Source organism: Tarenaya hassleriana, unplaced genomic scaffold, assembly GCF_000463585.1.
Source record: "Tarenaya hassleriana unplaced genomic scaffold, ASM46358v1 Cleome2, whole genome shotgun sequence".
NCBI lineage: Eukaryota > Viridiplantae > Streptophyta > Magnoliopsida > Brassicales > Cleomaceae > Tarenaya > Tarenaya hassleriana.
The window spans coordinates 1311761-1325747 of record NW_010965372.1 but is presented as its reverse complement, the minus strand read 5'-3'; the positions used below and the strand labels follow the sequence as shown (position 1 = coordinate 1325747).

Genomic DNA, 13987 nt, shown 5'->3' with positions numbered 1-13987 from the left:
TTCCGATCTCCACTCAATGGGATAGAAGACATGCTTACTTAGCTCGTGTAGGTAATGGTGGTATGATTTCAGGGAACAATGGTAAGTTCGCTGGTCCTGTATCATCTGAACAGTTGCCAACTAAAGGTGTGGAAGATAATATGAGATTGTCTCCATCAACTTTCGTTGGAGAACGGATGAAAAAACCAAGAAGTGAAGAAAGAGGCCTTTTCAATTTGCCTCGGAATTCATGGGCATCTATGGATCTCCAACCAAACACATGGTCAAATTTGTACCTCCAGTCAGCGAGTCGTGGTATGAAAGGAGAGACTGATGTTCATGGCATTGGTTATGAAAGCAGCCTTTTTTCAAGCTCGCTATCTGAATTATTTAGTAGAAAATGTAAGATTTCTGTGTCTCTGATTTATCAAAGTACTATAAATCTTTCCTAGTCTCTTTACCGTTTTCTCTCTCAAATTGTCTTTGTTTTCACATTGAAAAGGGAAAATTTCTCATTAGGTAATATGATTTTACATCTCACAGCGATGTTCTTGACTCTCGATAATCTCTTCCTTTTGTTCCTATGACAGATTGCCTGACTATGTTTAATGTGATGCAGTGAGACTGTCACAAAATGATATCTTGCCTCTGGATCCTGGCAATCGAGTTGCTTCTGAAAATGAGGATGCGGAACCTTTTGAATCTCTCGAAGAAATTGAGGCGCAAACTATTGGAAATCTACTTCCTGATGAAGATGATCTATTTTCTTGCGCAATTGGTGAAGAAAGAAATAATTCTCGTGCAAGTAGTGGGGATGACTTTGAAGATTTTGACTTGTTTAGCAGTGGTGGTGGCTTGGAACTAGAAGGGGATGAGCTTAAAAGAGGCAGGGGCTTAAATGGTTTTCATATTGGTGATCACCCTCAGAGCAAACGTCCTTCTAGAACACTTGTTGTCCGGAATATTGATGGCAGTATTGAGGATTTTGAGCTGAAGCCCGTTTTTGAGGTGTGTATCCTTTTGTGTTTTTCTTCATGGCCTGTGTTTTGTCCTTGAACATTTATATTGCTCTTCTTTCAGCAATTTGGAGGTATCCACACTTTTTATTCAGCCTGCAAGCATCATGGATTGGTTATGATTTCTTATTACGATATAAGAGCTGCGCAAAATGCAATGAGATCGCTTCAATGGAAGCGCTTTGGACGACATAACCTTGATATTCATTATGCTGCTCAAAAGGTACGGAAACAGGCACTGCATTTCTGATCCCTGTTTTCCATTTGTTTTCATTATACTTTGCCATATTATATATATAACTCATTTCTTTTTTTTTTCTCTTTTCTTTTTCTGTCACTTGTCAGTTTTTTTAATCATTCATTCTCACTTGATACTTTAAAACGTGTTGCTAGTGAACTGTTTTGCACCAAATTGAATTAAACCATATACCTAATATTAACTTTTTCAAGTGTTTTTTCCTTCACAATGCTTAGGAGAATCTGTCCGAAGAAGATATTAACCAAGCCACCTTGGCAGTTTCCAACCTAGATTCTTCTCTGTCAAATGACAAACTTCTCCAATTTTTTGAGGTTTTTGGAGAAGTTAAGGAGGTGACTACCTGTTAAATTATCCCTTTCTTCTACCTTCTCATTCCAACCTAGTATAATTGTATTTATTGTCGGTTATTTGCAGATTTATGAAACTGCACTGAAGAAGTTCATAGAATTCTATGATATTAGATCTGCTGAAGCTGCATTCTATTCTTTGAATGGGACTGATGTTGCTGGCAAGCAGATTAAGCTTGTGCGAGGCAATCAAGGGGATGATTTTGAAAATCTAGCACTTGCTCATATGGGTATGTTTTGGTGTCGATAATAACTTCTCTTGTGATTACGTATTTACATATCTAACGTCATTTTCTGATCTCTTAATAAACGCCATTTTCAGCAAATGTTTCCTTCCATAACCCAGCTCGGTCACCGTTGAACTCATTTGCTGAACGTCATCAGAGTTCTGGTGTTCATATTAGCTCGCCCTCAGCAGGGATGATGCCCTTCGACGAACCAACTGGTGGTGTTCAGGAGCTCCACCGGTCTTTGAATGGTTCGGGTAACCAAGCTATTCCAAACATCCATCCTCACTCCTTTCCTGAATACCATGAAGGCTTCGCCATTGGTAATACATATAAAGCTTCGACGAATTCTATGGAAGTGGTCGGAAATGGTGTGAAACTGAATGGAGGATTTAATAATACTGCTGGTTGTACTGGTTCTGCAGCCTCTAATGGACATCCTGTTGGAACGAGCCCAGGCAGTAAGTTTATATTATTTAAACTGCCGAAACTTTTGTAGTGTATAATGATTGAAATTTGGTATAGCAAAGAGTTCGACAACTCGTAACTGATTTTGCTAATAAAAATTGTTTCCATTTTAGGTTTGGGATCACTGGGAAATGGGCAGAGTGTTCACGTAAATCATCGCATTTGGAATAACAATTCACAGCCCGTAATGAATCATGTGATATGGCCTCATTCCCCTTCTGGCATCAACGGTGTTCATGCTCATCGCTTTCAGCCCGTTGCTGCATTTCCCAGGCAACCACCTATTCTTGTCAAGCTAGCTTCTCATGTGCATCACCACATTGGATCAGCACCCACAATAAAACCCACTCAATGGGATAGAAGACATGCTTACTTAGCAGATTCTGCGGAATCTCCATCCCATCCCATGGACATTTCCTCTCATAATGCCTTTGCTCGTGTCGCTGGAAATCGCATGGACATGTCTATGTCTCCCATGAATGTCGGACCATGGTCTCCTCATCTCTTTCCAGGAAGGAATTCACTGATATCTTCTTTCGAATCTCCTCCCATGGAACGGGGCAGGAGTTTCTCTCACCGGAGAAATGATCTGAGCTCTAACAATGGTGACAAGAAACAGTTTGAACTTGACCTTGACCGTATACTGCAAGGGGAAGACAGCAGAACGACGTTGATGGTAAAGAACATACCCAATAAGTAAGTCATAATTTTTCCAGTCTTGTTTTTCGAAACTTTTCCCTTTTGTTCTCTGTCCTGATTACATATATGGGTTATGGTTTGTTTTTAAGGTATACATCTAAGATGCTTCTTGCTGCAATAGACGAGCATTGCAAAGGAACTTATGATTTCATCTATCTCCCAATTGACTTCAAGGTAGGCACATGAAGTGTATATGTCAGAACCTGGAAGCCTGGCATTGTAAAGGAACTTATGATTTCATGGTTTTACACCATCCTCTTTCCTTTGTTGCAGAATAAATGCAATGTGGGGTATGCTTTCATCAACATGACCGATCCTAAGAACATTATTCCATTCCATAAGGTATGAAGCCAGTGATGAACATCTGAAATCCCCTTTTTGGTGCCAATCTATGATGAAGCTGACTTTCGAATTAATCTTTTGTTTTTTGTGTGGAAGGCATTTGATGGGAAGAAGTGGGAGAAATTCAACAGCGAGAAGGTAGCTTCAATCGCGTACGCGAGGATTCAGGGAAAAGCAGCTCTGATTGCGCATTTTCAGAACTCGAGCTTAATGAACGAAGACAAGAGGTGCCGCCCTATTCTCTTCCACACCCATGGTCCTAATGCCGGTGATCAGGTTGGTACCCACCACAATTTCACTTTTTTTTTTCTTTATCTCCATCCCCCCCTTTTTTTGTTTATATATAAAGCAAACAATCGTTTCTTGGTGTGTATATATATATATGTATGTATGTATAAATGCAGGAACCGTTTCCGATGGGTAATAACGTAGTACGTGCAAGGCCATGCAAGTCGGCATCACGTAGCGTTAACGAGGACAGCTACTACAGCCATGGCAGCTCTTCTTTTCACTCTTAACTCAGCGACAACAACAACTACTAACCGTAGACGAAACCCTTATCTGCACATATATATATGTATATCTATATATATATATAATTATCAAGGGAGGAAGAGAAGACGTGAAGTGAGCTTCTCAGGCATCATCGTCATCATCAACCTCAGTTGTGTTGTACAATTCTGGAGGCGTTTTCCATGAAAACTCGGTTATTACAACTCTTTCTTTCATCCTTCTTTTTTCCTTTTTCCGATTCTTGGCATGAAAACTCCGATGCCCCATGGTAAAGTTTTCCGGTGTACAGAAAAGTTTCTCCGCCCTCGGAAAAAACCCGCGGATGGGATCGGATCGGATCCTGATCATATCGGGTTTTTTTTTTCTTTTTGCAAAATTCTCTTACCATGGTTTATGTTTATGTTGTGTATCTTGGATCGGTCGGAACATTGTTGTATCATTCTTCCTGCCCTTTTGGGAGGGGAAAGGCTCCGGAGGTTTTTGTGTTCCTCCGGCTGCCGCCGGCAAAAAAAAAAGGTTTATTTTCTCTTTTTATCAATCTCTCTCTCGTGGCTGATAAGCATATGTGATATGATTTTACATCATAATTCCTTGATACAAAGTCTTAAAATTCTTGTTATTAAATATAATTATATTATAATTTATTAAATTTTAAAACTTTAATTAAATATAATTATATTATAAATTCATTGTGACAAGTGTCTCGTACATATGTAACTCGGTCCCTATTTATTTATGTATCTTTTTATTTTTGTCCAGATTCAATTTACAGCGCTCGACCTTCCTCGGTTGAGGAAGGAGGGTTTATAGGGTTTAAGAAATGCAGAGAATCTCCATTTCCGGCCCCAGAATCCGAAGATTCTCCGTCACTTCCGTCTCTTCTTCTCCCGTTTCAATCCATGTTAATGTCGCTGGTAAGAGCCCACAAGCTTTGTTTCTTTTCTCTCTGATTGATTTTCCGTTCAGGCACTGTCGGAATTCTTAGGGTTTCGGCAATTATTTGGGGGTTTAGGGTTTCTCCTGAGCCGTTGGTTTTGGGAAGACTGCCCATAAATCCCTATCTGGAATTCGAAAAAGAATTATAATGTTTTTGCCCTTCTGCAAATATTCATTCCCCGTAGTTGAACTCCATATTTCATCCGAAATGGATTAATTAGAAGATTAGGCCATTATTGCCTCTTTGATTCGGGTTCCATATCTGTGGAATTGCTTGCTTACTGATTTTCCAAACTGTTTTAGATCATCGGATGTTGAACCAAATTCTCGGGTCCTGCAAAATCTCGTCAAACCCCAAATGTGTGCTTCAAACTCATGCACAGATCGTTAAACTCGGATATGGAAGATATCCGTCACTTGTTGCTTCTATGGTGTCAGCTTACCGACAATGCAACCTTTCATACTCGGAGCGTCGGCTTCTCCTACGGTTCCTCTTGCGTGCGCCTGGTCTGGTTAACACAAACCTGCTTATTGAAAATCTTATGAAAGTCGGAGAGTATGGTATGGCCAGGAAGGTATTCCGTAAAATGACTGATCGAGATTTGCTGTCTTGGAACTTAATGATTAGCGGTAACGTTAAGAATTGCCAGTATGAAGATGCGTTGAGAATTTTCAGGAAGATGTTTAGCTCAGATCTCAAACCGGATAAATTCACTTTTGCTTCTGCTCTGGCATCGTGTGCTCGTCTTGGAGATTTACATCATGCAAAGTGGGTGCATCGTATAATGATTGATGCGGGGATTGAACTTAACCCGATATTGAGTTCCGCCCTTGTTGACGTGTATGCAAAGTGCGGAGATATAGAAGCTTCCAAGGAAATTTTCAATAGCGTCCAACGAAACGATGTCTCGATCTGGAATTCGATGATTAATGGGTTAGCAACTCATGGGCTTGCTTCAGATGCAGTCACAGTGTTTTCAGAGATGGCGGTGGAAAATGTTTCACCAGATTCCATCACATTTCTCGGACTTTATACAGCATGTAGCCATTGTGGTTTGCTCAAAGAGGGGAAAGAGGATTTCGATTTGATGAGCCGTCGATATCTGATACAGCCAAAGCTAGAGCATTATGGGGCCATGGTTGATCTGCTTTGCCGGGCAGGAATGTTACAAGATGCTTATGATATGATAGCGTCAATGCCGGTTGAACCAGATATAGTGATATGGAGGTCCCTTCTTAGTTCTTCTAGAACTTACAAGAACTCTGAGCTCGGGGAAATCGCGGTAAATAATATTTCACGGCTGAGAAGTGGGGATTATGTATTGCTTTCGAATATCTACAGCTCTACGAAGAGATGGGAGAGCGCTGAAAAGGTTCGGGAGTTGATGAAGAATAAAGGAGTTCGTAAAACTAAAGGGAAGAGTTGGGTGGAATTAGGAGGGGCGATTCATCGGTTCAAGGCAGGAGATTCATCTCATCCAGAAATGAAAGCTATATACAGAGTGTTAGAAGGGTTGATCCAGAAAACGAAGCTGGAAGGCTTTGTGCCTGATACGGATCTAGTGTTGATGGATGTGTCGGAAGAGGAGAAAGAGGAGAATCTGAGATACCACAGCGAAAAGATCGCATTGGCTTACGGGATCTTGAAGAGTAGCCCGGGATCCAATGTTAGAATCCATAAAAACCTACGGATATGCTGTGACTGCCACAGTTGGATAAAATCAGTCTCGAAACTATTGAACAGAGTTGTTATAGTCCGGGATCTGATACGTTTTCATCGGTTTGAAGATGGGTCATGTTCTTGTAGAGATTATTGGTGAGACCTCCTCCAAGGGTCAGACAAGTTAAAAATTTCTGGAATAGAACTGGTTTCAGACACGAGGCTTCAGCACTTGAGTTCTCAGTCCTGAAGAAAAGCACGAGGTATGATATTTCTTCTGTTTCCTCTCTTACATTTCTGGAAAGGTGGAATCTTTTGCTTACCCTATTGGAAAATTTAACAAGAAACCGGCTGATAAACTTATTTTTTGCCCGAAAGTTTCTAAAGATTCGATCTGATGATTCGTCGGTGTGGTTTGTTACTAATTAAGCTGTTTATTATCTTGCATAAACAGGAACATGTTTCAGAATGTCGAATGCTTATCTTGACGAGCAGAAGATGATGCAGGTGCCAGGTGATCTTCTCATTGTTGATTGAAACGGTTTCGGAGGTGAAACTGGGTTGGGGGTTTATTGTGTGATTGTAAAAGTTTAGGGACCGAATTGAATGGTTTTGCAAACGTAAAAGGTCAAAATGTAATTTGTACCAAATGAGCTGTGCTAGCAAAAACTCCGGACAAAACAGAAGGTTAGGATAGAGAACATCGTTGAAGCATATATGTCATCATCATGCATGCAACATTGAAAGATGCAGATAGAAATGATCCACGTAAAAAGGGCAGGATTAGACTTGAGAGAGAGATGATGACGTGGCAATAAAGAGAGACAGAGATAGAGAGGGAAGGCTCTTTACCACACTCTTCCTCTCTTATCACTTCTCACTTCCTCTTCTTCTTTTGTTTTCAACTCCTCAGGAATCCCATACACACAGTTCCGATGGCGATGCAGGTGCCGTCGGCGAGGCTTCACGCCGGAATTCCATCGGCGATTTTGTCTCCGCCTCTTAACGACGCCTTGCTCCGGCGACCCTCCAATTCTTTTGTCCTGAAATCTTCATTCTTGCCGTCGTATTCTCTCAGCCTTCCCGACCAGAAGAAGAAGCCTGTCGTGTCTTCTTCTCCTAGAGTGTTCATGCGTGCCGCCTCCAAACAAGCCTACATCTGCCGTGATTGCGGGTCTCTTTTTTCTCTTCGTTTTATTTCTCGTTCTTCGATTCTGCGATCTGGGTTTCGCTTAGACCACTTGGAATTGTCGATTAGATTGAAGTTCATTCAACTTTTTGGCGACAGGTATATTTACAACGACAGAACTCCGTTCGAGAAACTGCCTGACAAGTACTTCTGCCCAGGTACATCGTTTGTCGTAATCCATCATCTTGATATATGATGTTTGTCGTAATGCTGATTACATCCATTGGTGAATGAATGTCAATGAAATCTATATAGCTTAGACTCTGTTTACGCAGAAGAAGATTTGATATCTGTAGAGGCCTAATCTTTTTTGTGAATTTGGATCTGATAATGGGTTCTTGAGTGATGGAGCTTTAACATACTCATTCACGACCGGATGTTTATATAAACATCGATTCAGCAAACAAAAGACAAAATAATTAAATAAAAACAAAAGCAAGCTTTTTGTTAATGTGGTAACAATGGCAGTGTGTGGTGCTCCTAAGCGGCGGTTCAGAGCCTACATGCCGTCTGTGGCCAAGAACGCAAACAGCACAGACGTCCGAAAGGCCAGAAAGGCTGAGCTTCAGAGAGACGAAGCTGTCGGGTTAGTTCACATCTTTCATGAGTTAATGGCTAATCATTCTTCCATGTGAATTTATAATGCAGAAGATTCATCTGGAAATGCATGTCTATATAATATAATCTTGCAGGAAGGCATTGCCTATAGCGATCGGGGTTGGAGCTGTGGCTCTGGCGGCATTGTATTTCTACGTCAACAACTCCATGTGATTCTAACTCAAGCTACAATTTGGTTTTTGTAATCTGATATTTCATTGCATTTAAATTCATGTTCCGCTCTATTTTTCCACCGTAATGAATAAAAGTTCCAAGCTTTCTATATAAAGATGCTGTAATTGTAGTATAAAGGCAAGTTCTTCGTGGACTTACAAGGAGCATATAACAAAAGGGTAGTCACCGTTCTTGCAAGATGAAGGATCCTTGTATTGGTTTACCAATGGAAAGTGGTGGGGGAATGTTCAAAGGGCGGAACAAGTCATTGAGGATGGCGCCGACTTGAACTCGTACGGACCATCCTTTGGCCCCCATACCTGAATACACCAAGAAACCAAAACCAGATCAGAGTTGGTTACAGAGAGGGAGAGAGAGAGAGAGAGAGAGAGAGAGAGAGAGGGTGAACCTGGATTCCATCATCATCGTAGCCGCGATCCCAGATGTGAATTTCATTGTTCTTTAGGACAGTGAGATCAGAAGTACAATAGCTAGCACCGTTCTTCCATTTCAGACAGAAAAGAAAGCAATCAGATACAGCAAATGTCTGTCCAGTAACTCAAGAACGTGAATCAATTTGTCACGTTTCATAGAACATACCCATGAATTTGGGAACCCGCCTGGTGGAGTAGAGCCTTCATACAAACATCTTTTTCCACGGTCGCAGAAGCTGAGGTACATTGTTGTCAAATGTTCACCCATGTCCTGTGATTTCATGTAACCATTGTTGTTCAGACCAGAGTCTAATAAAATAGCATGAAAACAATGGTTAGAATAAGAAGTTTACCACTCCAAAATAAGAAATGGGAGTTTAACAAGCTTTCTTTAAGCAAAAAGATCATAAAACTGTAATTTTTAACCGATTTTGTTATAAAAACTATACAAGATTATCTAATACAATTTTAAGTGCCTAATAACATTGTACATTGTTCCCTAATTGAGAATAAGGAATGAGACCTTGGGGCATTTTGCTACGGCATGTGCAGACGGAAGCTGCGAGTTTTCAAGAGAGACTTACACCGATAACTTCTTCGGGAAGTGGGCGTTGATCCTTTGAACGGTCGCAGAAATTTTTATACTCATCTGCATCTCTAATGGCATAAGAACTAACCTGTAAAATCGGATCAAAGATCACAAACTTTTTGAAACTAATGTTTATCATAGTATAACATAACAAGATCACAACTTGCACTCACCTCGACATCGCATTTCAGTTCCTTTGGACAAGGCTTTACCATATATAATCTCTACAACACAAAAACAGAGACATGATAAAAGCATAAATGAAAACCTTTGCAGGAATTGGCTCGGGTCAGGAAGGAAAGGAACCAAACGGGCAAAAAGGAAAATCAAATCACATACTTGGCGAAAGGGCTTTTCGGGAGATCTCCAGAACGCCTGCAGAGAAAATGGCAATGGCTTAACACATTGAGAAAGACCATATAATTAAGGAAAAACAACAGAAAGAAGCTTAAGGCAACCTGTCCGAAATATAGAATCTTTGAACCATCAGCCATCTCAGCTGCCGGGCAGGTTAGCATTCTGCACAAAATTCTGGAAAGTTTAAAGCGCATTTTCTTTTTGAACCTTCATTTACTCAAAGAGAGATGAGGAAACACATGAAAAAGAGCCTCTCATAGATCCCAAAGAAGAACCATACTGATAACTTGAAAATTGTGGAACCAAATCATTGCATTACCATATCTCAGGAACTAAGATACAAATTCCAAACAAGAACTCGAGTTTAACAAGTTCAAAACCTGGTTTACTGTAAGATTCATACGTTCAAACAGTGAAGAAGAAGAAGAACCTTATGTTGAAGTAATGATCAGGATCTCTGGCTGCTTGCTCTGTCGAAAACTAAACACCAGAGATAACAAAAACTCGTCTCAAAAGGTCGAAACTTTTATCCAGATTTCACAGAAACGTCGACGCCCAAGAAGGAATCCACATCGGAATCAAAAACCCAAATCGAAATTTCATAATTCAGAATGCGAAAAATCGGGAACGAAGTTGGATGATAGGGCCAAAAACAAAACCTTCTCGCCGCTGAGGGAGCGAGCCACGACGCGAGCGTGGTCCCAACGAGTGGCGGATTTGGGGAGACGGTTTACTGTAAGATTCATACGTTCAAACAGTGAAGAAGAAGAAGAACCTTATGTTGAAGTAATGATCAGGATCTCTGGCTGCTTGCTCTGTCGAAAACTAAACACCAGAGATAACAAAAACTCGTCTCAAAAGGTCGAAACTTTTATCCAGATTTCACAGAAACGTCGACGCCCAAGAAGGAATCCACATCGGAATCAAAAACCCAAATCGAAATTTCATAATTCAGAATGCGAAAAATCGGGAACGAAGTTGGATGATAGGGCCAAAAACAAAACCTTCTCGCCGCTGAGGGAGCGAGCCACGACGCGAGCGTGGTCCCAACGAGTGGCGGATTTGGTGAGACGCTTCAAGAGAAGACCGCCGCCGATGAGGACGAGCGTCTTCACGACCATGCCATGACCCCGGCTCCAGCCGGTCGAGCTAGACTCCGAACCCGAACTCGAATCCGACCCGGAACCCATAAGAGAAGACGATTCAATCAAAACCCTCCATAATTAGCATCAGCCCTGTTTGGGGATCGAACGAAGTCGTCAAAACAGAGCTCTTCTAGAAGAAAGAAGCGGATAATGCAGAAACGGATCTGACGGTCGGCGAATTTCGCTTCGAAACCAGTGGCGAGGTTGTCCGCCACGTCGATCTTCGGTTCTCCTGTTTCTTGTCTTCGGCGGAAATTTTCATTCAGTCTTTTTATTCTTTTTTTATTTTATTTTCTCATAACTACAAATGGCAATGTAAACTTTAACAAATCAATAGTTTTTTTTTCTTTTTTTTGTAAGTTGGCAACCCTCTTTTTTGGGTGATGTTTATAAGTTCACACACAACAGGATGTCTAAATAGGGAATTGCATCTTTTTATATACATAGAATAGAGGACGAACATTTCGGGTTTTCCTTCGAATTTAATTATTTTAGTTATAAAAAATTATAAATATTCGATTTGTATATTAATTTTGAATTCGGTTTTTATTAATAAATTTTTAAAAAAAAATCGATTTTTTAATTTTTTAATTTGATTCGGTTCACCATCGATTTTTTCTGATTTTAAAAGTCATAATCATTCATTTTTTTTAAATCCGATTCGATTACAATTATATTTTACTCGATTTATATAGGTTTGACTATTGGATAATATATATATATATATATATATATATATATTCAAGAGAGGGACTGGTATATGTAATAAACTAATATATATATATATATATACACAAACACACAAAACAAAGACATGAACCTAGCCACTAATCTTCAGAAGTTTAAATGAATATTTAGACACATTGTTAATTCTCAAATCATAACCCTACATTGCACCAATTTACAACAAATGGGAGAATGTTAAAAATGATTAGACATGCAGTCTATTTAACTTCAATTTCTAGTTTTAATATTGAATTAGGTAAAACACTGAAGATCTAAGTCCAATTCTATAAATTGAAATCGTCTTTAAATGGAATTATATTTTTCAAAGCTTTATCATTTTTTATTCATTTAAAACAATAAAAGAAAAAAATCTAAAATTTTGCCTTTCAAAATTATTGTACCGTAATATAATTTAGATCATTTTTTGTCCATATGAATTATATGAAAAAAATCGATTTTACGTTCTTATATTTATATTTTAAAAATTCGGAAATACGAAATTATCTAAAGAATCTAATATTTTGAAAGAAATTTTAAAACTTTATTTTTAATGCGAAAAAAAAAGACTTTATTCAAACGCCACATTTTATAAATATTATCTATTTTTTGCCCATCCTAGACGTCTCAAAGAACAAAAAAAAAAAATCTGATCTCTTTGGACCGAGCAACGCTCTCAATTCACATCACCAAAAGCAAAATCCAGAACATGATCAATTAAACCATATAAATTCGATGAATATCCCTTGAGAATTGGAATATCGATGATCCACCATTGCCATTGCGTTTGCATTTGCCCATTCCTCTCTTCCTCTTCCATCTTCAACTTCATTGGCGAAGCAAAAAGCGTCAGAATCAGCATCAGCATTAATCCCCATTGTCTTCTTAATTTAAAGTTCGAATCTTTCCAGCGGCAATTTCACGGGTTCCTTTTTTTTTTTTTGCTTCGATTCTTGTTTCCATCGTTTCCGAACCCGGGAAGAACCCTAATTCTCTTTTCCGTTTGATCCGATCCTCAGAATTTATCATTTCTCCACCCCTTTGATCGGTTTGAATCCGAGAGGAGATTTCAAAATTTCCTCCATCATTTCGGGTCAAATTGCCCTTTAAATGCCGGGTTCTGTTGTCGATCTCATTCATTCACGTGCCCGTAGATCTGAGGATGAGATGTGATCTGAACCCAGAAACCATGATGACCCGAGCCCAGAACACAATCTGATCCCTTTTCATCTGGGTTCCTTCCGATTCTGTCATGTCGGGTCATGGTGTAGGGCACGTGGGTTTACCTACGAAAATGGAAGCTGCGAAATCCAAACATGGCTGCTCCAACCCGGCGAAGAAACCCGGACCCGTTTCCATGGACCATGTTCTTCTTGCCTTGCGTGAGACAAGAGAGGAACGAGATGTCAGAATCCGAAGCCTGTTCGATTTCTTTGATTCTGATAACGTCGGCTACTTGGATTGTGGCCACATCGAGAAGGGTCTATCTGCGCTTCAAATCCCGAGCGGGTACAAGTACGCGAAGGATCTGTTTAGGGTTTGTGATGCAAACAGAGATGGGCGTGTGGATTATCACGAATTCCGTCGGTATATGGACGACAAGGAGCTTGAGCTTTACAGAATATTCCAAGCCATTGATGTTGAACACAATGGCTGCATTTCGCCGGAGGGTCTCTGGGATGCACTCGTTAAGGCCGGTATAACATGATTTATCTGCTCGAAAGCTCAAAATTATTGATGATTCTTGTGCTCAGTTCGTATATAATAGCTTAAGACAGTATGGTTTCTATGTTATTTCAATTCGAAGTCCATGATTTGGTTCTATCTGTTTGAGCATTTCTTAGAATCTTAAGTTGTCTTAAGCATGATGTTTGGAGTAAGTTATCCACAGACACCATGAAGATTCTACTTTGATGTATGGTTCGAATTCTCAGGATGGGGAAATGTTTATAGACCTTTAGTACTCAAATCTTCGAGAAGAAATGATGAAGGTGAAAGTTAGGGAAAGTAGTGGTCTTAGATCGACACCAGCACTTCTGCGAATTTGACACTAAGCTTTGCTCCCCCTTCGCGGGTTTTGTATCAGACCGATACCCATGAGATAGAAAACGTTTTCTAGCTTAACTTCTGTGTTCTTACTCTGTTTTCGTCTTATAAGCCATGGCAGTTTATGTTTTGCAGGAATTGAGATCAATGATGAGGAGCTTGCTCGCTTTGTGGAGCATGTTGACAAGGACAACAATGGAATTATAACTTTCGAGGAATGGAGAGATTTTCTTCTGCTATATCCACACGAAGCCACCATAGAAAATATATACCATCACTGGGAAAGA

The 13987-nt window shown here is 39.9% G+C and overlaps 5 protein-coding genes across 8 annotated transcripts in view; 4 read left to right on the top strand and 1 right to left on the bottom strand.

Moving 5' to 3' along the window:
* LOC104811558 (protein MEI2-like 4) overlaps positions 1 to 4384 on the top strand; it is a 6838-nt gene extending 2454 nt beyond the window's left edge. The window contains exons 4-14 of one of the 2 annotated variants that reach the window (XM_010538278.2): positions 73 to 381; positions 599 to 987; positions 1060 to 1218; positions 1470 to 1586; positions 1669 to 1831; positions 1924 to 2289; positions 2410 to 2992; positions 3085 to 3169; positions 3269 to 3337; positions 3434 to 3613; positions 3742 to 4384. In XM_010538278.2, the coding sequence (XP_010536580.1) occupies positions 73 to 381; positions 599 to 987; positions 1060 to 1218; positions 1470 to 1586; positions 1669 to 1831; positions 1924 to 2289; positions 2410 to 2992; positions 3085 to 3169; positions 3269 to 3337; positions 3434 to 3613; positions 3742 to 3855 (2534 nt within the window). In that variant the 3' untranslated portion in view covers positions 3856 to 4384. Of the gene's footprint in view, positions 1 to 51; positions 382 to 598; positions 988 to 1059; positions 1219 to 1469; positions 1587 to 1668; positions 1832 to 1923; positions 2290 to 2409; positions 2993 to 3084; positions 3170 to 3268; positions 3338 to 3433; positions 3614 to 3741 lie in introns of both variants that reach the window. The other variant, XM_010538277.2, reaches the window with a different exon arrangement.
* A 213-nt stretch (positions 4385 to 4597) lies between these two features.
* Positions 4598 to 6710, top strand: LOC104811557 (pentatricopeptide repeat-containing protein At5g50990). Its single transcript, XM_010538276.2, has 2 exons — positions 4598 to 4764; positions 5090 to 6710. The coding sequence occupies exons 1-2, from the start codon at positions 4671 to 4673 to the stop codon at positions 6604 to 6606; spliced, it is 1611 nt and encodes a 536-aa protein (XP_010536578.1). The 5' UTR covers positions 4598 to 4670; the 3' UTR covers positions 6607 to 6710.
* Positions 6711 to 7230: 520 nt separating this feature from the next.
* Positions 7231 to 8491, top strand: LOC104811555. Its single transcript, XM_010538275.2, has 4 exons — positions 7231 to 7620; positions 7735 to 7793; positions 8104 to 8221; positions 8328 to 8491. Exons 1-4 carry the CDS (start codon positions 7382 to 7384, stop codon positions 8404 to 8406), a joined length of 495 nt encoding a protein of 164 aa, XP_010536577.1. The 5' UTR covers positions 7231 to 7381; the 3' UTR covers positions 8407 to 8491.
* On the bottom strand, positions 8492 to 11267 carry LOC104811554 (chromophore lyase CRL, chloroplastic). 3 transcript variants are annotated; one of them, XM_010538272.2, is made up of 10 exons: positions 10849 to 11267; positions 10446 to 10503; positions 10217 to 10266; positions 9888 to 9948; positions 9769 to 9804; positions 9603 to 9653; positions 9425 to 9517; positions 9007 to 9111; positions 8816 to 8908; positions 8492 to 8726 (listed from the first exon to the last, which is right to left on the bottom strand). In XM_010538272.2, the coding sequence occupies exons 1-10, from the start codon at positions 10974 to 10976 to the stop codon at positions 8655 to 8657; spliced, it is 747 nt and encodes a 248-aa protein (XP_010536574.1). In that variant the 5' UTR covers positions 10977 to 11267; the 3' UTR covers positions 8492 to 8654. The 3 variants fall into 3 exon arrangements, with proteins under 3 accessions (XP_010536574.1, XP_010536575.1, XP_010536576.1); XM_010538273.2 differs by lacking the exon at positions 10446 to 10503 and having other exon boundaries at positions 10791 to 11266; XM_010538274.2 differs by lacking the exons at positions 10217 to 10266; positions 10446 to 10503 and adding an exon at positions 10562 to 10611 and having other exon boundaries at positions 10791 to 11262.
* A 1022-nt stretch (positions 11268 to 12289) lies between these two features.
* The window catches only part of LOC104811552 (calcium-binding mitochondrial carrier protein SCaMC-1-like), a 3582-nt gene continuing 1884 nt past the window's right edge, over positions 12290 to 13987 (top strand). The window contains exons 1-2 of the mRNA XM_010538271.1: positions 12290 to 13351; positions 13836 to 13981. Of these exons, the coding sequence (XP_010536573.1) occupies positions 12907 to 13351; positions 13836 to 13981 (591 nt within the window). The 5' untranslated portion in view covers positions 12290 to 12906. The remainder of the gene's footprint in view (positions 13352 to 13835; positions 13982 to 13987) is intronic.

Excerpts from the sequence above, each read along its gene's own strand:
- LOC104811557 (XM_010538276.2), top strand. The coding sequence starts at position 4,671 with ATGCAGAGAATCTCCATTTCCGGCCCCAGAATCCGAAGATTCTCCGTC. Across the intron at positions 4,765-5,089 it reads AATCCATGTTAATGTCGCTG|ATCATCGGATGTTGAACCAA; the intron begins GTAAGAGCCCAC and ends AAACTGTTTTAG.
- LOC104811555 (XM_010538275.2), top strand. The coding sequence starts at position 7,382 with ATGGCGATGCAGGTGCCGTCGGCGAGGCTTCACGCCGGAATTCCATCG. Across the intron at positions 7,794-8,103 it reads TGACAAGTACTTCTGCCCAG|TGTGTGGTGCTCCTAAGCGG; the intron begins GTACATCGTTTG and ends TAACAATGGCAG. Across the intron at positions 8,222-8,327 it reads CAGAGAGACGAAGCTGTCGG|GAAGGCATTGCCTATAGCGA; the intron begins GTTAGTTCACAT and ends ATAATCTTGCAG.
- LOC104811554 (XM_010538272.2), bottom strand. The coding sequence starts at position 10,976 with ATGGGTTCCGGGTCGGATTCGAGTTCGGGTTCGGAGTCTAGCTCGACC. Across the intron at positions 9,949-10,216 it reads GATCATTACTTCAACATAAG|AATGCTAACCTGCCCGGCAG; the intron begins GTTCTTCTTCTT and ends AATTTTGTGCAG. Across the intron at positions 9,518-9,602 it reads AACTGAAATGCGATGTCGAG|GTTAGTTCTTATGCCATTAG; the intron begins GTGAGTGCAAGT and ends CCGATTTTACAG.